The 27844-nt window shown below is 37.2% G+C and overlaps 1 protein-coding gene across 1 annotated transcript; it reads left to right on the plus strand.

The window, feature by feature from the left end:
* The first annotated feature begins 1005 nt into the window (after window positions 1-1005).
* ANLN (anillin actin binding protein) lies at window positions 1006-27707 on the plus strand. Its single transcript, XM_030445349.1, has 25 exons — window positions 1006-1023; window positions 5576-5729; window positions 6121-6405; window positions 6837-7183; window positions 7903-8125; window positions 9041-9234; window positions 9371-9478; window positions 9945-10065; window positions 10814-10930; window positions 11481-11707; window positions 12101-12252; window positions 12547-12694; window positions 13331-13466; window positions 13763-13945; window positions 15406-15532; window positions 16425-16473; window positions 16553-16609; window positions 17451-17489; window positions 17848-17869; window positions 18770-18882; window positions 20398-20451; window positions 23200-23286; window positions 24819-24926; window positions 26963-27135; window positions 27535-27707. Exons 1-25 carry the CDS (start codon window positions 1006-1008, stop codon window positions 27656-27658), a joined length of 3366 nt encoding a protein of 1121 aa, XP_030301209.1. The 3' UTR covers window positions 27659-27707.
* Window positions 27708-27844: the final 137 nt, after the last annotated feature.

Consider the following 27844-nt stretch of genomic DNA (forward strand, 5'->3'; position numbering starts at 1 on the left):
TAGGGCAGTATGTATGGATAGATTGGAAATTTGATGTGATTTAGTAATTTGAACAGCCTACAGCAACCTTCCAGGAAGAATGAGACAAAACCACCCTAAAACTGTAGCTGTATCTGTGACCAGATCTGTGACAGCAAGGACTGGGTATGAGCACCCAATGTGTATCTGTCAATTCAGTGTCCACAACCCATCCACATCAAGAATGGTCAACCAGTGATGAGGAGGGCAGCAGGAGGAACTTGTGGGTGAGGTTTGATGAGAAGATGGGCAGGAGAAAGAGTTGCAACTTCCACAGCTGTATTGGGATAAGTATCTTCTAATTACAAAACCTCACACCAAGAAGGCCCCAGGAATGGTCCTATTGAGCAGTCTGGTTTGGGTTTGTTTGTTTTTTTTTTAAATAACCAGTTTGCAACCAGTTGGGCAGACACGGGAGGAGAAGGTGGCAGAGCCACCGTAGCTGAAGGAGCTTCCTGCGCCCAGCACACGCAAACCCTGGTCGACACAACCAGAGGGCTGATACCCGACGGTACGACACTGAATCCAGGCCCTGCTCCCGGACCCGGAAAAAGCAGAACCGTCTCGGACCGTCACGCAGGGTACACCCGAACCTCCCCGGTCCGGCGAAACCCCCCGCCCAGCCCCCGCCTCCCGTCCTCTCTCTCTCTCCCTCTCACAGGGCCCGGCAGTCGGCGAGGGGGACAGGAGAGCCGGGCAGGCTGCTGTCTGATTGGACAGCGCCGCTGTCAATCAGTGCCCGCCGACGCTGCGGAGGGCAAGGGCCATTGCCGAGCGCACTTCTGGCCCCGCCCCGCGCATGCGCGGCTGAGGCGGGCGCTGAAATTCAAATTTGAGGAGCGGTTGGGGTGGTGGCTGTGCCGCTGGCGGGCGGCGGCAGCAGCAGCAGCAGCAGCAGCAGCAGCAGCAGCAGCAGCAGCAGCAGCAGCAGCAGCAGCAGCAGCAGCAGCAGCAGCAGCAGCAGCAGCAGCAGCAGCAGCAGCGGAGATGGACCCGTTCACTGAGGTGAGGACAGGGCGTAGGCCAGCCCCTGAGCCGTGAGCTATGGAGGGGGCACAGCTGGGGCTTGCTCCGGGGTAGGGGCGGAGTTGTCAGTGTCTGGCGCCGCAGGGACAGAGGGCGGCGAGGGCTGGCCAGGGTCCGCAGGGGAGCTGCTCCTTGTGGTTGAGCTCTTGGAGCGGAGTACTTTCTCCCAAGCTCTGGCTCAGACTTGTCAGCGCCCCTCATCCGCTTTTGCCTTAGATGCCCGGAGTTTGTGGGCTTCTGTTGAGCCTCTTTCTCTGCAAGGGATGACTCTCTCTCTGCCCGCCTCGTCTTGCTCCACCTCCACCACGCAGCCCCTCAGGCTGCAGTCAGATCCCTTCCAGGAGAGGAGAAGAGGGGTTGTGGAGGAGAGAACTTAGTCTAAACCGGGCTGGTACTCGATTGTGTTTCCAAGCGCTTTACTGCTTGCCCTTTATGTGCGTCCGGCAGATAAGATTTTCGGCTGAAACGGAAGGGACCCTGGAAGCTGATGGGAGTGACACACATCGTGCCTGCCGTATCTAAAGGTCGAGGGTGAAGTTTGCCCAAAGTAGCTCCCACATGATTGCAAATGCGTCTTACTTGACATTGTTGACCAACCTGTGGTTGGTCGCTTTCATCGGCAGGCACAGTTTCGCGTCCTGTTTGAGGGTGGGGGGGAAAATTAAAAAAAAAGTCACTTAGGTGGATCTGGAAGTTTTACGGTGGCAAAATTATAGCAAAATGAGTGGAAGTGACGGGGTTGAATCTGTATGGTTGGAAGTTTCTTGAAGATGTGGTGTTGTACTCTGATTTTGTGTGACAGATGTAAAGTTGAGGACCCGCCTTGAAATTGTTTTAAGAAATGCCATATTAAAAGTGGCCTTCAATTCACAGCCTGTCTAACCAAAAACCTAAACTTTTTTTTTTTTTTTAAAAAGCCACGTGAAATACATTGATGAAATACTCTCTTCTCCCCTTGAAAAAAGTTTGCTTATAAAAGTAACATATTTTAAATACACTATGCACCCAAAAAAAAAGCGACTGTTAAGATCAGCTTTTAAAAAACTGCACATAAGACATTAATCTTGAACATATTTAGTTAATGTGTTATGCCACGGCAGATTTACCCTGCCCCTATGTAAAAGCTTGCGGTATTATAAACATCTAAAACCTCCTTCCTTAAATGGTAGGGAGTGGCATGATCCAACTAGTCTTAAGTAAACTTCAAGTCCAGACTACTGAATCCAGTTTAAAATGGTTTTGCAATGGTTTTGGATGCTGGGAGATATTCCAACCTCAACACGCCCTTCTTGATTTTAAATAACTGATTTTTGAAAGCTGTGACCAACTGTGAGGCCGCTCCTTATGGCAAACTTCACTCAGCTCTGATCTAGTACTGCAGAGCGCCTGAAATGTTACCTATCAAGAATGTTGGAGGACGTTCACTGCTGTTATGTAAAAGTCTGAGCAAAGTTAATACAGTAATACTGAAATTTAATGATTTTAAAGCGAAGCTTTTTACCACTTTCTATGAAGTACTTATGTTCCAACTTATTTTTTTTTCTTTAGATATATTTTTCTTAATTATTTTCAGATAGTCTTTTGTCTACAAATTACTGTTTCTTGCAGGGAACTGGTGAGGCACTCTAAGTGTTGATTGCATAAAGCAGTGTAATTTGTGCCTTAATAGGTCAAAGTATGCTGTTAGTTTGGTGTTTGCTAATCACTTTAGAGTAACAAATTATGTCCTCACTGAATTTAATCTCAAATCTCACTCTAAGGTTCAGTGGAATGCTTTCAAATCAGTTCTGGAACAATGTTTCTTTTGATTAATCTTGTAAGCAAAACCTATCTCAACCAAATTATTAGTAAAACATAACTGAAGAGATACTGCAGTAGATACTTTTTAGGATGACAACATACTGTTTGACTTCTACTTTATAGTTGATTGTATAATTCGCCTTTCTTGCACAAAAGGCTTTTGTTTGGTACTACAGATTGTTAGATATAGTCTAAGTTATTTTGTTCTTTGAAGTACCTATTAATATTCATAGAGAAAAGTATGGTTTCCTAGCATGGAGGATGACTAAAGAGAAATGACTGATGCAGTTGTTTAGGGGAAATTTGCATAGGTGAAGTTTGAAGTTAACTGTTGCTTTAATGTCACTGATGAATTTGCTCCCTTTGTTGCACTCTGCTAGTAAAGCAGGGAAGTTAGAACAGATTTTTGTAATCACATGTGGGCCTGAGTATCTTCTCTAATGCTGCTAAATATGTACTTTAAAACACTTCTTTAAAAGCAACAGTGTCCATCAACATTTAAAGTAGGAATGTCTTTTCTGATTTTTGGAAGGTGTTTTTGCAATGTGAAGTGTGATCCTCTGTGACAGTAGTTCTCAGGTTATTAGGTATAATGAAATTGGTATGTCCTACTCAGTAGAACACTTGGAAAAGGTACTTGTAGCAAATACTTTGCTGCTGAACATGAAGTCTCGGGTTCTAGCGAGTGGCTTACTCATCATGTGTAATAGCAGAATTTGAATTATGATGGCTGCATGGAAAACTTGAGAAACTAACCACCAATAGGAGCTGGAGTTCAACAACAGAGGCGTGCATTCTTGGCAAGTGACATACTATTTGTAGCAACTGAAACTCCACTTGAGTGAACTAACAAAACAGAAAGGAATGCAACTGCGTTTGAATAGAACGATGGGAATACTGTTGTGGAAGATATGCTCAGCTTCATGCAAGAGGGAAAGTAATTTATATAGTCTTTAAGATTTGATTTATGTGGTTATTACCTGTGGTTTGTAGCCCTTCCTGTTGGAGCTTGAAACAGGGAAACTTGACTTGTGGACATAACTAGCATGGAACTTGCATTGAAATCACTCCTGGCATTTCATGTTTTGCACAGCCCCCCTGGCCCGAAATCCTCCTCTTGTATGAAAGTTAGTGAAGCTGATTTTTGCTTTCACAAAAAACTGTTGAGATTGACATTCCATTTGTCCTGTGTTACCCTACAATAGAACATTGTTTCAGACTTCAGCCACAGACAGTTAAGAATGTCAAATGTGTATTTAATTGCTGTGTAACAGGACAGATAATGGCTGGCACAATTCTCACAATAATTTATGTGCCAACAAACAAGTGCAGTTTATATGCTTCCCTTTCAAGGCCATTAGTTCAATTACACAATTTCTTCTTTCAAAGTGCCTCAAAACCTAGATCAAATGAATGAGGTATCCTTTAGATATGATTAAAAAGAATGATAACGATTTATGAATGTGGTATTTTAAAAATACGTATTTCAAACTTGGATGGAATGAGTAGTCGTTTTCTACTAATGTGGAGTTTACTAAACCGCTGTTTTGTATGGAATATGATCATAGTACTCAAGCTTCCAATGGCCAGGGAATGAAAGATTAGCAGGTAGCTTAATAGGTATATCTTTATATGTTCTTCTACATATATCGTATTAGCCTGTTTCTTAAAACAACTAGTTATAACATCAGTCTCTTCTTAAAAATGATGCTTGAGGAAGAAAAAATCACCCTGTGAGTAAGAAGGTGTAAGAGCAATATTTTTTAATACTAACAGCTGTGAATTTAATATGTTGAAACTTTTATGACTACTTGGCAACCATTTCAATGTTGTTGGTTTTGTTAGAGGGCTAGTGCCAATCAGGTGACTTATCCATATGCTTTTGCAGCATGTGAAAAAAAACTATTAGTAAGACTTGACAGTTCAAAATTTTCATGTGATTCAGTGGTGTGATTCAATTACAGAAAGTAACTACTTTAATTTTAAAGTAACTATTTTTATTCTTTTTTTTCTGTCTGCTTGTGTCTCTTTAGCCTGGTTTCCTTTGAAAAAGAAGCTAATGGAAGACACTAGTTGACTTAATGACCAGAACTTTGGAACCTGCTGCCTAGCTGTACTTCTTCATAAGAGAGCAGCTGTCTCAAACTTATTTGCTTTGTTAAGTTTGTGCCTAGGTGGAAAGACTCCAACCATTGCTTCTGAAGTAAATGTAGCAGTCTCTTGTCAGTCTGGTAGGACAGAGAACTTCAGATATCCTAGGAAGGTGTAGTGATCAGCCACATAGCACTAAGGTAGCTTGGAATGTACTACAATGTGAGCTACAATATGACCTTTTATCTGACAGGTACTTGCTGAAAATAGAAGCTATGGGTATTGCAACAGTGAAATCAAAGTATGGAGACTGGGAGTATCACAATGAGGAAAAATGAGGTAGATGGGAAAATCATGTAGTTGACAGTGTAGAAAACGTTTTCTTAGTTCTGCTTTTAGGAGTGGACAGTCAGCCAGCAAATCAGACTTTTGAGTATTTCTATTGTGTTGCACTGAAGTAGATTGGTTACCAACAACTGAGAGCTGTATTTGTCATAATGTAGTCTTTATCATGAATTTCTGGTATTGTGGATGAAATGAAATATTGGATGAAATGAAATCCAAACATTTTTAATTTTGGTGACTGCTAATTAACAGACTTGTTGCAGTGTGTAGTAATTGTGATTTATTGACTACTCAGAAACTCCTTGAAAGAACTCGTGCCAGGCGAGAGAACCTGCAGAAGAAGATGGCTGAGCGACCCAAGATGGGAGTGAGACCCACAGTGCAGACCAAGAGGGTCAGAGAGCCTTTGTTAGAAACCAGTAACCAGGCACCTCTTCCTGGTGAAGAAGGTATTCTATCAAATTTCATGAAAATAGTCTTTTGATACAAGTCCCATGTCTTTTTTTTTTTTTTTTTTCCTCTAAGGACAAGTGGAAACTGTTAGTGTTTATCTTTAAGCAGCAAGGATACAGTTACCTGACCACAAGGAATGAATAAGGCTAATGTTTAGCTTACTCTAAGAGCAGTTGCTCTAAGTAATTAGTAAGCTACTTAAAAGTTACTGTAAAATGGCAAAGGTAGTATTGTGCTTGGTAGTATTCAGAAAAGGCGTTTTTTGGGGAGGATATCAGGGTTTTTGTAAATCATAGCTTTATTTGCATTACAGTTTTGCACTGTCTCTGAAAATATTTTACATTGTTTGAATACTAATAATTTACTTGTATACTCTGACCTGCACAGCAAAACCTGGGACAAAGCCATCACCATCAAAGAGGCTTTGCCCTAGCAGTGTGGAGACTCAAGCTTCCAGTTCAGAGAACGTACAGCCAGCTCCACCAAGTTCCACAAATCATCATCCTCCTGAGATAAGTTCGGAATTGCACGCAACTGCTTCTACCAGGACTTCACTGGTTCAGCCCCTTGAAAAAGGAAAAGCAAACACTGAGTCAGAAACTCCTGCAGCCCGTTCAGTCAAGTCACGGATGCAGAAGCTGGCAGAACAGCGGCGTTGCTGGGATAGCGAGGGTGTGTTTCACTTGTTAAGTAGTACTGATGCTTTTCAGTGTCTGGATTGATGATGGTGTTTGCTAGAAGAAGATATTTTTTTCTGTGTGAATGCTAATGTTTTCATAAGGAATTCTTAGCACCAGGGAAGGCCTCAAATAATGAAACTCTTGACCACAGCTTTATTTTATATAACTTTTCCTTAGTAGTGTGATGTTTTACGTCACTGTTGAGCAAGGCTAGGTTAAACTGCTAGGTTAAAAATGTGCTGGTTTGCAATGACCTTTAATTTAATTTTTTAAGTCTCAGTGTCCTCAGAGCTAATAGCTTGGTTCTGTTTAATGGCAAGAAGGTCTAACTGTTGATAAACTTTATGTATACAAAAATGCAAAAGATGCAAATATATCTCAGTGTATTTTACTAGCCAATAAATCTGTGTTCTCTTTTTCTAGATCCCTCTGAATGTGTTCCACTGTCTCCTCTCCAGTCAAAAGATCTGTGTGTTTCTCCACCTAAGCACACATCTAATGTCCTGGCAAGTGACACCCCTATTGGGAGAAGAGGCCGTTTAGCTAACCTTGCTGCTACAATTGGTTCCTGGGAAGATGACCTAAGTCATCCATCTGCAAAGCAAAACAATGCACAAGAACAGCCTGGCACTACTTGTTTATCCAAATTGTCCACTACAAGTGGAGCATCTGCTAGAATCAATAGTAGCAGTGTCAAGCAGGAAGCTGCATCCTGTTCTCAAAGGCTTGTTGAAGCTTCTATTAATAAAGCAGCAACCTCAAAGATAGCGGTGAGTGTCTGATTTAGTTGCTGATTAAAAATTGATAAGAGTATCGGGGGGGACGAATGTTAATTTGTAACTCTTTAATCTGAATTTAAAGATTTGATGTGAGTGATCTTAGTCTATTTGCAGCAGTTGCTTTATTGCAATCCCACATGCCTTTTTTTTGAATGGCAGACCTGAACCAGCTTAGAATCCCTGTTGCTAGTACTTAAAGATGAGTCTTTAAGACTTTACAAGACTTAAGTCTTGTAAAATTTATGTGAAGGTAATTGATTGCTGCTTTTCTGACCTTAAGTGGAGCTACTCACAGGGCTAGTGGGTTTCACCCTAGCTTCATATAGTTGGTTGACTTAAATTGTAACTATTATTGCTATATGAAAATGCAATCAGAATGCTGAAATAATTAGTACTAGATACCTATTGTTTGGTTTATGCCATTTATGAAATGACAATACCTATCATGTGTAGTCTTGTTCAGAGAGACAGGGGAAAACACCTGAAGTAGCTGGCAAAAGCAGCTGGAATCAAATGCTGAAATAATTTGAAATACTGGATGAAAAAAAAATCTACAAAAAGCTTAATACTTTTTCTGAAACTTTTTTTATTGATGATGGAATAGGTAAATTATTCAAACTATCCTATGCATAATTATTTTGTTCTTTTTCCTTTTGAGAGAATAAGAATTGACTGTCTCGTTTTAATTTTATTCCTTTTTTCTTGTTAAGGGTCCAGCTAATTCCCTAGCACAGTCTTCAAGAGTCACTGTTCCCTGTTCTAAGGAATCTGAAGTACAAAAGCCACTAACAGGGAATCCCTGTAGCCCTCAGAAAACTGAAAAGCCTACACAAACAGCAAAATCAACTTTGCCTCAACCAGTTCAATCCAAAGAGGAGCCAGTCAAAGGAACACATGTGCAACTTGAACCTAAGGGTAAACCCACAACACCAGGTAAGCTGTTTTGAAGTTAATGTTCATTCAGATGGGGCTTGTGTCCTGTGTTGAAAACTACATATTAGTTAAGACTTTTGTATAATGATTATTTTTTGCTGTAATTAGAGTGGAATCCTGAAAAGGTCTCTAATAATTGTCATAAATTCTGCAGCTTCCATATTTTGCCAGAGCATTTTCTTGGACATGGTTTTAGTAATTCTTGGGGAAAAAAATCAGTCTAACTTCTCTCCCTATGTAAACACATATCTTTCTAATATCAGTTAATTGAGACTATTCCAAGATTCTTTCAAATTGTTTAATACTATGTGTATCCAATCTATATAAAGAGTCTGCACAAGTTACAATAAATCAGTGCTGCCATGTAAGTCCTGTAACGTTGTATAGTGACTCTTTTGAGTGGTAGCATTGATGTTAAGACAAATGATAGTTCCTAGTCCAACTGATAATTCAGTTAGAAACTTGGGCTAATAGCCTTCGACACGATAGCCAATTGAGCAAGTGTGTGTCTAGATATGCTGACAATAAAAGACAAGTAAAGGGGGGTGGATGCCACACCAGTGTATCCACCTTATGTACCTGAATGCTTATTTATGTGTAGGATGCATAGGAGGATGCTTGTAGAGCAAATTTTGAAAAACCAAACGGGTATAATTAACTGATGAATCACGTGGGGACTTTAGTAAGAGGGGGACGTCTCTTTGGTCTGATTTGCTGCTTTATTAACTTCAGTGATCTGATGCTGTGGTGATTTGCACTTCAGGTTTAGTTTGTATTAAGTTTAATGGAGACACATCTGCAAAGGAGACAGCTTAATTCCTTCACTGAAAAAATTCATCAGGATGCAAAGTAACAGTGATTTCTGTGTGTCTGAGAGTTTCTTTTGAGGCAAATTCAACACAGTTGTCTTTGTAGGGGGATCAGGAATTAAGCCCTTCCTGGAACGCTTTGGGGAGCGCTGCCAAGAGCGTAGTGCACGGAGTCCTGCAGCGAATACTCCAGGGTGCAGAACACCCATTGTTACCCCAAATACAAGGACAATCCAGGAAAGGCTTCTCAAACAAAATGAAAATTCCTCTACTGCCAGTTTAGCGCTTCAACTTAAGCAGGTATGACTTGTTATATTCATAGCTTGTTTTTCAATTTGGGGAAGAATCTTGCTGTACTGCAGCTACCTGAGCAATCTGAAATGTTTTGACATCTTAAAGCTGTCAGCTTTTCCCCCATTCTCCTTTAATTGTGTAGGAACGTGAACGAGAACTTGCGTGCCTCCGTGGCCGGTTTGATAGGGGCAATCTGTGGAGTGCAGAGAAAAGTGAAAGTTCGAAGAGAAAACTTCCAGAAACTAAAATGGTAATCTGTTACCTCCATGTATCAAAAGGGGATAGTCTGTGAGTTGGTTTAACATGTTCTGAACATAGGGATAAATAGCCAAATGTAAGTAAAATATAAAACCCTGTGAATGCCCAGGCTGTAAAATACCATTTGTCAAATTTTTTGTATGATTATTAACAAATGATTAGATTTTTTTCCTCTTGCAGAATCAGTTAAAAGAGAAATGATACTGTTTTAAGCCTATTGATTTTATTTATTTGATGATGTTGAGTATGGTTTTTATATTCTGTAACTTTAAAAACAAAACCAAGATCCTCTCACAAGTACTCAATTTATTATTCAGCTGAATTTCTTAAGTAGGATTCTTCCTGATATTGAATGTGCTACCTATTTTTCCTAGCATGTGTTTAAATGTGTATCTGGTGGTTTTTTTAGTCACTTTGCACATTACCTCCTTAATGTACTATGCTTTATTTTTTGACAGGAGAGCCAACCTCGGACTAGTCCGAAACATCCTCCTAGTTCAGATGCCACTGCTTTTGGATCAGCAGAGGACACAGCAGCAAGTGATGGGCCAACAGAGTCTCCTAGTGTGGAATCTTCAGGTAAGAACTGTCACTGTCTACCTCTGTCTAACACTGCACTGAAGCACTGCCTTGACTCATGAGCTGACAGGGGCTGGTAGTACTGACATGTAGAACTGGACCCATCATGTAGTTAGTGATTTGTTTAAATCTTGTGTGATAACACTCTGCACTCCTACGCCCCTTCAAAGATTGGCAAGGCAGACTGCCCTTTGTTTTTCAGAGGGTTTACCTATGTTTCTTACTCCACAAATGTTAAGTGTTGGGAAAGTGAATGAGTGAATGAGAATTGTCAGTTACAGATTTAAGTTATACTGAGGGAAGAAAATTTTTCTCTTTTCAGTATCCCCTTATGGTATTAATTCTTTTAGTAGGGGACATAAAAAGAAGCCTGTTTGACCATAAAGTTTATTTGCTCTTAGATAAACAGGATAGCTTCCTGCTCTTGGGTTGTGTTTGGTGTGCTTTTGTCAAATTTTCTCTTTTTTCTTTTAGGCAACTGCACTCTACTGTTTACAATACTGGTTTTAGTATTGTTTCTTGTGCTATCAGTTTTCTGGTTGTAAGATAGGAGTCTAGCTGTAGAGGTTATGGATGGTGTGTATTCTATTTTTTTTTGGTTTGTTTTTTTTTGACAGCAAGCTAACAGGAATACTTTGTCTAGTGGGCTTCTTAAAGTTGTCATCTATATTGTAGAACTTGCAAAATTCAATAACTAAAAAAAAATTTAAAAATCAATCCTCAGTGACTTTTTTCATGAACTATTTAGATACTCCTCAATGTGAAGAGACTGATAAACCCAGTCCTCTGAATATGACTGAACCAAAGAGCCCTGTAAAAGCGATGCCTGTGTCAAAACTTGAACAGCTTGCTGAGAAACCAAAAGGTTTGTATTGAGTACGTGTAGTAAGTAGATGCACTTAGCTATCTGTTGCCACTTGTTCAGTGGACTATTAATAACCTTCAAGTCTGAACAAATTCATCATGCATCTGCTGACACTTCTGTGTGTTTTGTCATTATGCTTATATAAAACAAATTGGGAGACTTCTTTTATTGTAACCCTTATCTCTTGACATTCAAGTCTTCAAGGAATATTAAAATGCTGATATTAGTTTATTTGGAAAGGACAGAATTGACTACTCTATTATGAGGCTTGGGGTTAAGTTTCAGAACTGTTTGAGTTAAAATGTTGAAACTTGTCTAACCAGTGCATCTGTTAATTCCCTTTCTGTAGCAATTATGAAGTATATGTGATAATAGTATATTAAAATATACTTTAGGGTTCTATATGTCTGACTGTAATAAAAAGTGCTTTTTAATCACGCTTACTTGAAAAGTAAAAATAGTTGCTTATCTGTTAATAGCCTTGTACATTTAATGAAAATGAAGACTTGAGTCTCAATGCTACTAATATTTTTAAAACATCACCCTTCAGATGAAGTATATGAAATTGAAATCAATGTGGATGACGAGATGAATAGTTCAAAAGTCATAAATGAAATTTTTGAAGTTCTTCATGAGGATGGTCCAGACATAGAAAAGCTGAAGAAAGAAATGAGCATGAGCCTGGAAGGTGAAAGTGATGAAGATGAACAGGAAGAGTCATTGAATATTTCCTCAATGTCTCTGTTAACGCCTCTCGTGGAATCTGTTGGTCCAGAGGTGAGAGCTCTTAGGAAGTGGGGAAGGACTTGTTTATCATATAGATGTACAATTTGCTTGTGAGCAGTGATACTTTGTACTGTGATACCTGGGCAAATAAAAAAACTACAGAAGACATTTTAATCATGAAAGCATAATGAGGTAGTTACTTTCCTCTGAAAATAGCATAGCATATTGAATATAGCCTTGAATTCAATGATCTGCTGGTGTTTTTAAAATAAAAAAATAAATTAGCTTGCTCTGTGTCCTAGGAAGTAGTTTTAAAATGTCTGTTAAATAGTATAAGCAGCCTCCAAATTTACTGTTTATATGTAATAGCAAAACAAGTAAAGTTGAGGAAGGAGATCATCAGTAATGTGGACAGATAACTAATAAGCCTTTTCTTCCTTCCAGGCCTTTGTTTCTCCTTGTAGATCAGTTGGTGAAGGTAGTAGTATCAGTGATGTAAGTCTGAAGTCTGACAAGTTCCAAAGGACTAAAGTCCCCAGGGCAGAATCTGGAGACAGTATTGGCTCTCTGTCAGAAGATCGCAGTCTTCCATATAGGTAATAAATACATAAACCCCACACTTAATTCTGTAGGACTGCAAATTAAGATATTGGCTTTTTAAACTCTAATGAAGTGTGTTACTTGAACTACAAATGAAGCTTTTTTCAATATCTTGTCTTTTTTCAAAGATTGCTCTGTCGTCTTTATGTTGCTCAAATTTTAAGTGGCTTTTTTAAAGCCATTTAGGCAAGTTGGAAAATGTCAGTACTTGATACATATGTATGGTTAAAAAAAAGACCAGAACCTTGGCACATCTGTGAAACATTTAATGGAATTTTTTAATTTAAAAGCATTGATGCATATAGATCTCAAAGATTTAAAGAAACTGATCGTCCATCAATAAAGCAAATCATTGTTCGCAAAGAAGATGTTGGTTCCAAACTAGAAATGAAAAGGAATGGTCCATCTGATCAAGTCAATATCAAAAAGAGAATCCAGGTATCTAATACAAATCTTAAAAGTTTTCTAATTTACTATTCTCTTGCTTAATATTCCCTATGAATGCCCAGGACATCAACATACTGCTTATATCTGCAAAATTATATTGCTTAGCTTAGCGAAAATATCTAATGTTAGGGCATTTTACTGCATAATTTGAACAGCTAATGCATCTATTAAAAGCATCATACCATGTTAAGTCTGGAAAGAACAAGCTATTGTTTTTAGAAGGCAACAGGGAATCTCTATCTAATCACTGCCTCTGAATTGGGTAGGATTCATAACTGCATACTTGCAGTAGACAATATTCCGGTCTTCACTGACTTGTTCACCTACATAGCTGAATTTCTGCAAGCAAGACTAAACTGTGTATGGAACATGCAAACATTGAAGTTTTTTGCTCCTCACCACATTTAAATTATCTCTAAAGTTGAAAAAAGTTATGCTGGAATATTCTGCAGATGGAGTGTTGGAATGTATTGCAGAAGCAACAGTGAATTGCAAGATTATTCTAGTTTACTATTTAACTGGTCTCACTTCTCTGAAGCATAGCCGTAAATGCTAATCTCACAGGATTTCCTTGTTTGGGTGTAACAGTAAATCTCTCCTCATTATTTTACTGCTGGCTTACTCTAGGATCTGAATAATGAGATTAACATGCAGCAGACAGTGATTTATCAAGCCAGTCAAGCTCTGAACTGCTGTTTTGATGAGGAACATGGAAAAGGGTCACAAGAGGAAGCAGAAGCGGAGAGACTTCTTCTCTTTGCAAGTAGGTTTTTCAACCCAAGTTCAATTCTTTGTCATGAGCAGAAGGAAGAATTAATAAACTCTGTCAATGCATTTATTAGCTACCTTGAAGAAGCTTATTTACAGCTCTTCACCTGTAAAACAATGAAGGAAAAATACTTGTTCTTTCTCAGTTTCTTTTATAGGCAAGAGGATAATTTGTTACCTTTTTCTGTCCCTACTATTCTGGAAGATGGTTAACAATTTTGTTACGTTTTACAAGCAGCAAAAGAAAATAGTATTTTTTCCTCTGTTACAATAATTCATTTATCTATGCAGCTGAGAAGAGAACTGCTTTACTGGAAGAACTGAATAAGCTAAAGAGTGAGGGACTTCACAGCAGAAGAAACAAAGCTGTTTCTGCATCCACTGAATTTGCTCCATCTAGGGGATCTGTTTCAATTTCAGAAATGCGTCTACCTCTCAAAGCAGACTTTGTATGTGGTACAGTTCAAAAGCCAGGTAAAAATAGCAGATGAAAGCTTTTCTTCTTTTTTCCTCTTACCCCTGTCTTTATATGTTTCTAGTTTTTTCTCCATGGAGTCTGGTCTTTTGTATTGGTCATTCATTCCCTGGCCATTTTAGTTGCATCCTTTTCTGGCTTTTAAGGTTCAAGAAATTTAAAGACCTTTCCAGCCAGTCTTAAAACTGTGGCTTTGTTTCTTCTTTTGTTCCAGAATAATGTCTAGTAATCTGTAATTGTAGGTCTAGAGACTTATCCTGGAACATAGTAAGATTCTGTGTCATGTGGCAGTTTAAAAAAATTTGCAAGCCCACAATAACCTGTGCTATTTTATATAATGTCACAGAATGAGTGTAGCTGGATTCTTCTAGCAGGTTCCTTGTTTGCAAAACTTCTACTAGTGAATTCATATGTAACCTTGTTTTTTTTAACTGGTTCATGAACTGTGATTATATTTTACTTGAAAATATAAAAAAGGTTTTAAATTAACATAAATATCTGACTTAACTCCCCAACACATTACAGTTCTTGTTGCATGAGAAAATTTATCCATTTTATAGGAAAGCCTCTCAAATAGTTCCAAAATAAGTTCAGTTTCTCTAGGTAATTGAACTAAAAACTGTGAGCTATTTGTTGTCAAAACTTTATTGCAGAAGTGCAACTTTATATTGTGCACCAGAACAAACTCTATTAATCACTTCCATCTCTGAAAAGAACTACAATTATTAAGAGTACAGATCAGTGCTTACTGGAGTCTTCACCTGTTGTTCTGAAAGATATGGCTTGTCCTGCTTAACAGAGTACTCAGACTGTTTTTGTTTTGTGGTTCTGTTTCTTGTTTGGTTTTGGTTTCTTTTTTGACATTGTATACTATTATACAACGCTTCTACTTTACTATTCAGCAAATTACTACAGTGTGTACTTGTATCAGTCTGCTGCACAAATGATCTGACACTATTGAGGTGTCATTTTCCCTTATGTGAAAACAGGAAAATGTGTTGCCTGGGTAAACAGTTTCTTCATAGGACTGAATAAAAATGAATAAAAATGAATAAAAATGAATAAAAATGAATAAAAATGAATAAAATAGCAGTAGCAAAAGCTGATCTGTGTTTAAGCTGGCAGGCCTAGGGAGTAACAACAGTGTCTAAGGAAATAAGATAAACTGGTGAATATGACAAAGTTCTTCCTTTCACCTCTGATGCACTGGGTGCTACAGGTCTGGCTTGAGGTGCCCCACATAGTATTGCAGCTGGTAATCCTGTGGAGACAGTCTTCCAACACATAAAGTGGGAAAAAAAGCCTTGTCTTAAGAGTAATTTAATTATGGACAAGACTTGCTCATAGAATGTTTAAGTGAGGTGTAACAGAGGCAACACAGTCCTTGAGGGGGTTTAGGTACTTGAACATCTCTGGCTAACAAAGCCACTTATCAAGTGTATTCTGTATGTATTTACAGAAGCAGCAAATTACTACTATGTAATAATACTGAGATCTGGAGCAGAAAACATCGTTGCAACTCCATTAGCAAGTACTGCCAGCTCCCTGAATGGAGATGCTCTTACTTTTACTACAACATTTACTATGTAAGTACACAGAAACTGTTTTGGAACCAGTTTCAACTCTGGTGGCACGCACATAAAAATGTTAAAAATTTACATATAAGGATGTAATACTCTACAAACAAATATGGTGAGATCTTGTGTATAGCTATTTCCTGTTTCAAGAAATAGCTGGAATGCACTTCTCCTGAAAGAGAACACTAGACTTATTCCACCATCCATCAGCTAATTTACCTCTTGCTTTTTCTGGTTTTGTTCTGTCTGGGAATACCTGCAGTGACAGATGGATTGCTCTGCCTGAAATGATGTGTTTTTCTCTTTTGCAACAATTATACATATAGCTATTTGGTTTTGGTGTCTGGAAAAAATAGTACTCTTAAAGCCAAAAAGGTATTGTGAATTAAAGTGGTTGTTAGTAAAAGTTTTCCAAAATAAATAAGCAAACTCCCTTTTTTTAAAAAAAGTGCAACTTAATTGGAATTTTCATGTAAAACTATTTATGCAAGAAAACCTGTCTCTGTTTAGAAATGGGTATTCCAGCAGTGAACTGAATGATACTATCTGAGAAATGGTAGATGTAGTCTATCTGCCCCTTGCTCACCCTCCTCTTTTGTTTCAGAAAGTGTCTTGATATAATACACTCGAGTTTTAAAATTAGCAACTTGCTTGTGCTGGAGAATACTGTTGTAAAAGCAGAAGGATCTCAGACAGCTCTATTGACCTGAAGGAACAAGCTATAACTTATTAATAAGATATTAATTATTAGTCAGTATTATGTCTAAGTGTAGAATCTAGCTGTTCCCTAGAGTCTGAAGGAGTGGAAGGACAGAAGTATTAATAAGTAATCTAAAAAAACAAAAATCTCTATTTTTCTTCAGGCTGTTTCTAGCTTATTTTTTCCACTTCTCTCTTTCAGGCACGATGTGTCAAATGACTTTGAAATAAATATAGAAGTTTACAGTTTGGTATGTATCCTTTTCTATCAAGAGGATTTAGAAGGGAGAATAGTGTGGTGGCCTTTCTTAATACCTTCCTGCCTTACAGGTGCAAAGAAAAGAAGTTACAAGCACTGATAAAAGGAAAAAGGCAAATAAATCCAAGGTAAACGAAACATGAAAATTGCTATATAGTATTTCAACAGAAGGTATCCTAGGAAGATTGCAGTGTTCAGGGAGAACTGACTAATAGTCTTATACAAGCTGTTGCTTTCTTGGAACATCTGCAATGACAGATGGGCTATGGAATTCTGCAGCTATTAGTAGATTGGGCCTGCAGCACTTGGTTGAGTCTGAAATATATTGGATAGGAAGAAAAAGGAGTCTTACTGTCTGTGAAATGCTATGCTTTGCAATTATTTATTAGGTGTGAGCTCTCTGGTAGTGATTTAGGGGGTAGTGATTCTCCATTTTATTTAAAATACAACAGTGAATATGCCCTACCCTGCAGTCTGATTTGTCTTAAAGATTCTATTGATCAACCTGCAACACTTATTTCTTCCCATTGTTAAGTAAAAGTTGCTCATTTTTTAAAGCAAATGTTTTAATAACTCCTTGAGCATAAATATTTCAGCTTGATTGGGGTGCACATTTCAAGTGTTTGTGCTTGTATTGTTAATTTTTAAATAAGCAAATGTCACTTTGAAGCCCCGTTACATAAATGGAAAAGGTCTGCTATAAATATTTTAAATGTGTGTCTCCATACATTGGTAATGTGTACTTAAATTTTTCTGTGGTAAATATTTTTGTAAAATGTAGCATTCCTTTAAAGGGGAAAAACGTTACATTCAGTCTGAGTTCAAAGCACAAGACTTTCTCATAACACCTAGTCAGTTTTCATTAAAAATTGATTTAGGTGGTAAGTTTTAGCAGATTCATTGTGAAATTTTCATACCGATGTGATGGACAAATTGCAAATACCTTTATCTTGTTATATTCTCTTGTAGGTTATAACTCCAAAGAGATTACTAACATCTATTACCTCTGTAAGTATGAATGTAATATTATAACACAATCTGGTTATGACCACTTCCAAAGGATATATTCTGACTGAAGGCTCTGCCTATAGCAGACTCTTTGTATTCCTTACTTGAAATTCTGTAAACTGTCCAGCTATCTGCCATCAGCTCGAGAAATAGGTAACAGCTCTAAATATGTAATGCTGGAAATGCACAGTTACTACACATATTTTTGGATTTCCTTTTCAAGCTGTTTTTGGTGGGGGTTTTTTGTTTTTTGTTTAAGTAATTCAAATCTAGTTTCTTTCTAGCCTAGCTTAGTCAAGTGTAGAAGTTGTCAGATTATTTTTCCAATAAGGTTTTATTTCTCTCTCTCTCCTTCTAGAAAAGCACCCTTCTCACTCCAGGTAAGGGAAATCTTAATGTCTTATGTGAAGATTAATAATCTACACTTGCTATCTAAAGCAGAATGGTAGTACTTGTAACAGTATTTGGGAGTAATAAACACACAATTATGTCAGTTTGTCAGCCCAGAAATTTGCCCTGTGTTTTTATCTGAGTTGCAGTTATGCTTAATGAAAGAGTTTTTCACAAAACCAGAATTATTATCTCTTAGTAGATGGCTGTGGTTTACATTAATTTCCTGAAAATATTAGCTCAAATTTTAAGATTTTAAACTAAAGTCTGTAAACAAAGTAATATACAGCAAAGTGGAAAATAGCAGCAGATTCTGAAGTTTTGCGTGTGTGTAATGTTAACATTTTTATGTATTTCTGAGTCTTGAGGAAGAACAGCATCTCTGAGTGTTCTTCTGACTACATAAAAATGTGTTAGATACTTTAGCTTTAGTACTAACTACAGCAACAAACTAATGAACTAAATTTGGAATGTCTACCATGCTGATGCAGCTTGCCAGATTTCTGTGTCTGAGCTATAGTGCTTGTTTCTCTTGATGTAAGTGCAAAAAGGAATAGAGACATAAAAATTCTGGAAGAGTGTAGTGTGTCAGTGAAGCTGAGATTGGCATGGCTGTTTTGTGGTGTGCCCTAGAGTGCTCACTGTCCTTCTGATAATTTTTAAAATGCTTTGTTTTCTCATTTGTGAAAATTTCAAGACTTCTTTCTGAAAGAAATCTACTGAAGAGGAGTTGTGCGCACTGAGATCCTGTCTGAATGTGCCCTTCAGAGGGTGCTTCTACTGGAGGACTGAGCAGGGCATGGATACAGTAGAACAATGAAAGCATTTCTAAGCCTTGCAGATGATGATTGTGTTGTTTTATGACTTGAATTTATCTTCTTTCTCTGCAGCCATGGCCAGTCCAGGTGGTCCTAATGCCATACGCACTACTAACTTCATCCTTGTTGGATCCCACAAGCTGTCACTGTCTTCTGTAGGAAACGTCAAATTTGCATTGGAGAAGGTAATGGAAATTATTGGTTGATATATAGTTATTGATACTCATTTAATTCTATGTGAATGAAATGAATTTTGTGATACAACAGAAAAAGACTTGCATTATAATGCCAGGTGTTCTTTACTTTCTGTAGCTCAGTGTAAGTTATAGTTATGCAAAGATAAAGAAGGCATTTGATTACTGATTTGCTTTCACTGACAAAAAAGATTTCTGTGTGCACTTGGCATCTCTTTAGGAGGTCTTCATGTTGTACATTGCTCTTAGTCTGGGAGTTACCACTAAAGATACTTGATGTGTTTTAATGAAGTATTTTAAATGTTCTGCATTTAATTGACTTTAAAATTGCTGTTTGAATACAGTTAAAATTGAGCTTCCTTTCATATCCTAATTGAATTTGTAGAAGCAAGCTATCAATATTTTTGAGAGCTACTATTTAATTTGATATCACTAGTTCCTTGTCTTAACACAATAAGGTTATTGGCTCTTATCATTAGAAGTTAAAAAATACAATCTTACTTTCACTGTAATCTCTGACCTTGTAATAATTTATACCTAAAACCTCTTTCGATAGGTGTTTATGTTAGCAGCTTTCCCAAGATAAATTAATTCAAAAGTTATTGCATCTTATGGTTAGTACTAAATTACAGCTTTTATCTGTCCAAACCAGCAGCAATAAGAATAAATTGTCATCTTAACTAATTATGTCTTACTGTTATTATAGTAGTATTGCAATTATAGCTTCTGATGAGAAAGGAGATAACAAGAATTGGTTATGTTTGTGCATAAAACCCCAAAATATCAGAATCTCAACTTCCTTTCTAGAAGTTTTGATTTTTGTGCATAGAAATGGGTTCCTTTATTGAAGCAGTTTGCAGGACTTAAGAGATGGATTGACACTGCTGTTACTGACTGTGTGAACTTCAGTTCTTCAGTGTGAATGTTCCTCTTAACCAGACCTATGTGAAGAAATCTTACTTTATGTATGGCTTGGGTTTTGGAAACTCCTAAACTCCTTTTTGGTTGAGTTATGGAGTCAGCTTTTGTTTTATATTCAGTGATTTGAGGTTTGTTTGGGTTTTTTTTGTTGTTGTTGTTTAGTCTTTAAGATCGGACACTGGACTGTACTAGTAAACTGTGGCACAAGATCCAAAAAAATTTCCAGGGGAAGCTGTCACCTGGTTAAATTTTTCTAGGTGCAAACTTCAACAGTTATAAATAAGAACTCAGCTTTTGTCAGTTTTTTTTTTTAACTTATCACTTCTGTAAAAGTTTGTTTTTACCTCTGTAAAACTAGTTTTTAATTGGCCTGTGGCACTACTGAACAGCCGCTTTTTAACTTGCCTCATACATTTCTAATATGAAACAAACTGGTGCCACAGTGGTATTTCTTTTGAGTTTCATTCCTTCCTTTTATATGTAGTCTTAAAATTAATGGTATAAATGACCAAAGTGTACAGATTTTTTTTTTCTTAACCTTAACTTTATACTAATTGCATTGAGCATGTTTCTTTTTTTCCCTAGATAAATTTTGAAGGGGAGGAAAAAGAACTGTTGGGCTATATGTTCCAGGACAAGGTTGCTATGACCCTTTAGCTTAAAATAAAGAGTGGCTTCCTAGTGCATGTTGCTCATGTCTGGCTGACCTTTTTGCAGTATTTCTTTTTTTTTTAATCTTCTAAGAAAATGCTTACAATGATTTACTAACTAAACATAAGATGTTAGGAGCCTTTAGGCCTTGCTTAATTCTACTCCCTATCTTTTACAATAGGCATGCTACTGGAACTCAGTTATTTAGGCCACCTAGGGTTTTTCCTTAACTAGCATGTCTCTCTTCCTGGATTTACTACAGGAGGTTGTTTTTTTTCCTGCTTCAAAACAAAACAGTGTCTCTCCTAGAGACTGCAAGTCAAGAAATTTGACCCAGCTTCTTAATGAACTCTACAGAACATGGAATCAGCTACTCTGCTGATAGAGGACCAGGGAAAAATGACTGATCTAAGTGTTGGTTTCACTCAACTTGTTGCCACTGAAGAAAATTAAAATCACTAAGGATTCTTAATCACTTAATACTTTGTTTCTTATTCTTTCGATCTTTTTCTGTTAAGATTCTCTTTTTTTTATCTTTTTTTCTTCTTTCTTTTAGCAAAAAGCAATGAAAAAACTATACTTTCTGAATGTACCAAACGCATCATAATATCAGGTTCTTATTTGTACAAAAATGTACAAAAGAAATATTTTGCTTGGTTTATGTTTTTGGCTTTACGAATTACATACACTGATAGCATGAAAATAATTGGTCTTTAATAGCTGACAGTAGTTTTATTTAGTTAATAGTTAACTCTGATTCCTAAGAGGACATTGTTTTAGAGAACTTTGGCTATGTTTTCTCTCAAAATTAGGCAGGTGATAACTTTAATACCCATCACCTTCGATTTGTAATCAAAACTCTCCTGTTTTTATGGGTAATCTTTGACAGTAAGCCAACTTCTATGGTAAATGATAATACCAGAATGCAAGCTAGCTTAGTCACAGGCCTCAGTTTTCTCTTCATCTAGCTGTATATTCAACAAATTTGCTTTCTTATCACTGCTTCCACTCCACTTGCTTTGAAAAGGTTATATTGTTGGCTAGAATGTAGTATGTTCTCATTTTGTGCACAGTAGTGTTTTGAGACCTGCTTTAGGAATTATTAATGGTTCTGTAGGCTCTGCCTAGCTGATAGGTTCTGTTTGTACTACATCCTTTCTGTTTCACTGTCACACATCTCTTCAAGGTAAAACTTCATAATCTACAAAGTAAACTTTTCTGTCCTGACATAAATTAGAAAAGAATGTAAAGTTTGACAAACTTCAATTGGGGAACTGGCTAAACTTCCATGATGCCATAATTCAGAAATGGATTTTACTGTGGTTTAGTAGGATGTAAACAAAATTCCCTGTTGTAGCATGTAAAGTTATAGTTGTCTCTGCTGATAAAAATCCATGGCTGATGCAAATAATTTCTATTATGTGCAAGCATTTTACTATTTTTGTTTCTCAAATCATATGCAAACTCCTACCTGGTGCTCAAAATTTTACTCTACTGTAAGGCCAAGCACACGAGCAAGCCATGCATGCTGTCTCAGTTGAGTAAATCTAATGTAAAAATTATTTCATCACTTGCTTGTGCCCATGAATTTCAGGTGTCCCTGAGGAAGCTACAGTCTGCCTACAGCTGAACCACAACATCTATTTTGGTGTTCTGCAGGGTTCACTGTGGTCTACATCTGTGCACTCTTAACTACTAAGGATTATTGTTGTTCACCTTAACTACAAGCAAAATTTAATTCTGTTTGACAATGATCCATGGTTCTAAAAACTATTTCATTATTGTGTACACGTGCTTGTTCGCTGGCAAGTGGCTCTTTGTATTTGAACACCACCATCAACTTCTTGTTTCTCTAGTAAGAGTTGTTTGGTTTTTTCCCCCCAGAATTCTTACAGTATTGCTTATCTTACAATATTGCTTATTGCTGTCAATATATGGTGTGTAAAATGCACCTCATTTGCTTGTTGAATTAGCAGTTTGTCTGATAGCTTCCCCTGTGGGGGAAAAAAAAAGAGGTTTGATTACTAGATAATAGCAGTGGGAATACTCAGTGTAATAAGCTGCTTTGTGTGGAGGGGCTGGAAGAAGTCAAAAGGCAGCTCTTGTTGAAGGTTGCTCCTCAGAATTCTTGAATATCATGTAACCATTTGACTGACCACTGGTCCAAGAGTTAAGCTGCTTTTCTTCAGTGGTAGAAGATAAGTCTTGGACCCACTTTTATTGGACAGTACTTAACACAGGTCTTCAGCACTTCGAGTTCCAGTTAAGAAGAACTAGTTTTCTTTTTCCCCTTCTAGGTCTTTTCATACAAATATTTAATCTGAGTAGGCACTACTACAACAGTATCTGCCAAAATGCTATGGCATCTAAGTACCAATCCTGTTTAATACCACTTTGATTTTTTCCGAACAGTTTATTTGAAAACTGAAACACAAGCTTGCAGAATGTGGGCTGGTGCTTTGTGTTGGTTTTAGCCATAGCTGAAGTGCCCATTTTTCTAGACACAAGCATGTTTGTGCATATGTCCTGAGCAAACTAATAAGCAAATAATTATTGAAAAGCTTCTAAATGAACTTAAAATGAAGGTGATTATTACTGTCTTGCTTGGGACTGCTTCTTTCTGGCTGAAGATGCTAAGAACAAGACAGTACTAACATTCTGGTGCAGGTGGCTTGCTTGAACTGGTAGAGTTGAGAGGTGTCAAAATTAAATGACTAATTGTTTTACTTTTTACAGGTTCCCTTTTTGTCTCCTTTGGAAGGGCATATATATCTAAAGTTAAAATGCCAAGTGGACTGTTCTGTGGAGGAGAAAGGGTTCTTGGTAAGGTATTAATTTCAAATTCTTTCTTTGGGAATTACAGGCCTTATTAAATGTAGTCACTTTTAAAATTACCCAGATGTATTTGTGAGGATAGTGAAGCTTAAAACTGCCTTGTTTGGGCTTTTTTTGGTTGTTTTTTTTTTTCCCCCCCTTTGATTCAGGCTTCAAAACTTTATCTTTTTATCTTCTAAACGTGCCTAAATTAAAGCTACCTTTTAGGAGTTATATATCTTTTTCTTCTAAACACTGTTCAATTGTTGTTTTGAACTGCAATTAACCTTCTCTTGATATAGTCTGTCAAGAGATGAGATTCTATTTTCTTAGCCAGAAATTTTTACAGGGTATCTTGGACTTTTTTGCATTTAAAAAAACAAAAAAAACCTAACTCCCCAAAGATTAACTTTTTTCATTATGTACAGAAACTTTTTGACTTGCAAGGAAGTGACAGTAATTTTTGATAAACATCTTAAGCAGTTTAATTTCTAAAACTTGGCTTAGAAAGTGCAGCTTATAATTGTGCCTAATAGGTGGAACTGTTGAGGGTAAGCCCAGCAGATGGCAGTAAATGTGCTATGAATATAACTCAGCATAACAGTAACATTCACTGTTTTGGTGTTTGCAGAAATCAGGATTCTTTTTCAAGCAGGTCTTTCTCTCTCCTTTCCTCTTACTTAACTGAAGTTGAAGAGATTTCATTAGATGCAAACATTTTACATACAGTATTTGCTGTCCCATGTTTTTGTGTACTAATCTAAGAAAGTACTTTTTTATTTCTATTATACAGTATGTAGAACCTGGAGAAAGGTGCACATGCATATTATTTTTTCAGATTAAAGATTTGTAAACTCCTTGCACAATTAAAAATTATAATCTGAACTGTGAAGAATGAAAAACACGAGAAACAAAAATTAATTGGAGCAAAAAAACATTCTGTACAAGTTCAAGAGGGATGAGGAACAGAAGGCAGATGCTAGACTTTCTAGTCCAGTATTAGGGAAATGGGGCTTGAAATTGACATAAACCTCTATCCAATAAAATAACTGCCAACACAAACATTTGAAAATCAATTTCTAATTTATTTTAAACTGAGTGGGTTCCTGAGTGTGGCCTACAGAATAGCCCAACATTTTAAAATCCTGAATTGTAAATCAAAGATGCCTTACATACCTAATCATAAATTATTATGTGATACTAATGCATGTTTTGTCAACTTCTCATCCTGTCTCTCCTATAAGCAGCCCTCCATTATTTTAAGAGAAAATTAACTTGTTAACTTAAAAATCTGGTAATTTGAAATAACAGTAATAGGTGCATCTTGAGCAAGAATGATAGTGTAAGCTCATTTTCTCTGCTACTTGGAAAATGAATATGCTGGGAGAGACTTGTATTAGTGGAGTATATATTTTTTCCTTTTCTTATATTTTTTCCTATAAAGAGTTGTGCTTGCAGAACCATTCTGGTAGAAAAAATAGTTGAGTACTGATGAAGCTCAAGTTATAATGTTACCCCATTTTTAATTTCTATTTTTTTAGACTATGTTTGAAGATGTTAGTGGATTCGGAGCATGGCATAGGCGCTGGTGTGTGCTGTCTGGAAATTGTATATCTTATTGGACATACCCTGATGATGAAAAACGAAAGGTAATGCTGTTTTATGAAGCTCAGGTCCAAGGTTCTGTGGTACCCTACACAACCAGCTGTTCATGTTTCATGACAATAATGTTTAGGTTTAAAACAGGGAAGTATATTCAGAGCATGTGATTCAAGCTCGGAAGGTTTCCTTGGGGAATGGAAGGGACTTGGCTTTTTAAGTCTGACCTAAATGAGGGCAAAATTAGAAACAGCATTTTATCTAGAAGGAACAGGGAAAAGTGGAAGATAGGTATTTAATTTCCCCTTTAGTCTTAAAGTTTTTCATTGCACCTCTCAAATGACTAATCATTTAATAGAAATTAATCAGACTTGAACAACTTACTAAACAGACTATCTAGCTGACTTAAGTTTTAGATGAAATAATGAATAACATTATAGTACAGAATTAGAGTGAGCAATCATTCCATATTGCAGAAGCATAGTTGTAGTTATGGACTACATATAATGTTGCAGTCATTGTTTTCTTGGAGGTCCACATTGCAGTTAGAATTGGTGCTTTTTAAATGGTTCTCACGGAAACTTCAGTTACTGTGTGCTAAGGAGACAAATCAGATGTTCATCTGTCACTAAGGTGAACCTTCTTGTCTCCTTATCATCCTGTTTTGCAGTGTATACTGAAACGTTTCCAGGTCCTTTTAAAGACTGCTTTCAAGAGGGTTTTTCTGACTCACTTAAGCAATTTACCATTATACACTTGCTTGTTTACTGGCACAACACTTTCTTTCCCAAACTCTGTGGCGACCTTTGGCCTTTTTGGGTCTCCTGTGCCAATCCAGATGCCTGAGTTTAGTTTCTTCCCTGCTAACAGAGGAAGACCATATGCTGATAGCTGACACTGCCAAAATATATCGGAGTACTTTCCTTCTATGCCAAGAAAGAGGCAAAAAATCTCTGCCTACTGTAATAGAAGATGAAGGGAGAAAAAAAAAACTTAAGCAAGAAAAAGGTTCCTATTCTGCTTTTGTGTGCAAGAAAGCACCTTTTGTTTTCAGATTGTTCTTAATCTTCTAGCCTTGTTTCACTATCACTCTGAGAAGAGGTCAGCTATATCCTTTTGATATGCTATCATCTACAGCAATATTAAACTATCTGATTAAATGCTTCATCTAACCCACACTGTATCTGTCTGCCATGCAAAGATAGACATAGCTCAGAAATATTGGTATAGGGAAATAACTGCTTTAAATTATGGAATGTTTTTTAATTGCCCATGGTTGTATATATATCAACAACTTGAAACCTGTTTCATAGTGCTCTTTAAATTGAGCAATCTATTTTTTTGTGGTAACTTAGGTTATTTTAACTAGTATAGTATATTTAGCTAGTGTATTTTAATAGTGTTGTGAACTTTCAAAATTAATAACAAACTTCTCCAAACCAAGAGCAGCCTGCGATGTGTCCCTAATGTAGGTATGAGGAATGGAATCCAAGGTTTGTAACTAACTTCAGGCATATAGCTGAACCTCTGTAATCAGCAGAAAGAGAGATCTGCCTTGGAATTTCAAATGCTCTTTGGGGTCTTACTACAGAGGGAGCTAAAGCAGTAGGACAAGGCACGTAGGTGCTTTAGCTGCATGTTTGAAGATGAATCCACATGCTCAGGCTTTGACAAGAATGATGAAAGCATCCCTAAAACGATTGTTTTCTGTCAACTTTGACAGGGTTTAATCTATCAGTTTGGATTTTATTATGAAGTTATTTTTAATTTAAAAGTTAAAAAAGCTTTTTTTCTTAACTAAGGAGTAAAGGAAAGGGGGGATTTATTTTTCTAGAGCCAAGGCCTTTGGTGTAAGGGTTGGATTTCTAGCTGCATTGTACATAGCTGAGCCAGGATATGTTCCATTGTCTACATTACTTCAGCTGTGGGTTTTAAACACAAAAAATGGAATCCCTCTTTAAGTATAGAGTAATTGATTTGGGGTAGTGTTTCAATTCTTAATATGCCAAAAATCGTCAAAGCAAATATTGTTTCAAATAACCCTTCATTGCAGAATTCTTGACTGATGAAATAACTTCCCTTTCAGCATCCTCTGGGCCGGATAAACTTGGCTAATTGCACTAATCATCAGATTGAACCTGCCAACAGGGAGTTCTGTGCCCGTCCCCACACTTTCGAACTAATAACTGTCCGTCCACAGAGGGAAGATGACAGAGAAACTCTTGTCAGCCAATGCAGGGACACACTCTGTGTTACAAAGTGAGTGGATGGAATAGCAAAGGCTGTGGGGGGTATGGTGTGTATGTGTGTGTGAGAGGATTATTTAGCCTCAAATGATAGTTATAACATAGGGGCTTTACAGCTCTGACATGCCAGTGCAAAGGACATTTGAATGCTAGGACTTTGGCATGACACTTGAACTGCTTTTAGTTTGCTTTTAGTCCTGTTTTGTCTTCCTGTCCCATTTTGCTCTTCTGAGAACAAAGAACTCAACTTTTCCAGAAGTGGAAATGCCATGTAGCTTGGTAGCATGATTGTGGAATAGTTGTTTTTTTCCCCTGCTATTTGGACTTCTGTGGATGATCAGCTTGACATTTTTAAGAATATCTGCGAGGCAGAGAAAGACTTAGCTAATCCATTGGGCTCTTTGCCTTTCAGGAACTGGCTGTCCGCTGATACAAAAGAAGAACGTAACCTTTGGATGCAAAAGCTCAATCAAGTCCTTGTTGACCTTCGTATGTGGCAGCCTGATGCCTGCTACAAACCTATTGGAAAGCTTTAAACATCTAGAAGGGAAATACAAAGAAAATATGTATGCAAAAACCTGCAGGAACTACACAAAAAAAAGGACTTAAATGAAAATGTGGGAAGTCGTCTGGGTCATTTATGCTTTAAATTTAAGAGAGTATTTAACATGATAGAGAACTATGTTATGCAGTATTTTTATTTCACTTTTAAGAATTTTAAA

The sequence above is a fragment of the Calypte anna genome, chromosome 2, assembly GCF_003957555.1.
Source record: "Calypte anna isolate BGI_N300 chromosome 2, bCalAnn1_v1.p, whole genome shotgun sequence".
NCBI classification, from domain to species: domain Eukaryota; kingdom Metazoa; phylum Chordata; class Aves; order Apodiformes; family Trochilidae; genus Calypte; species Calypte anna.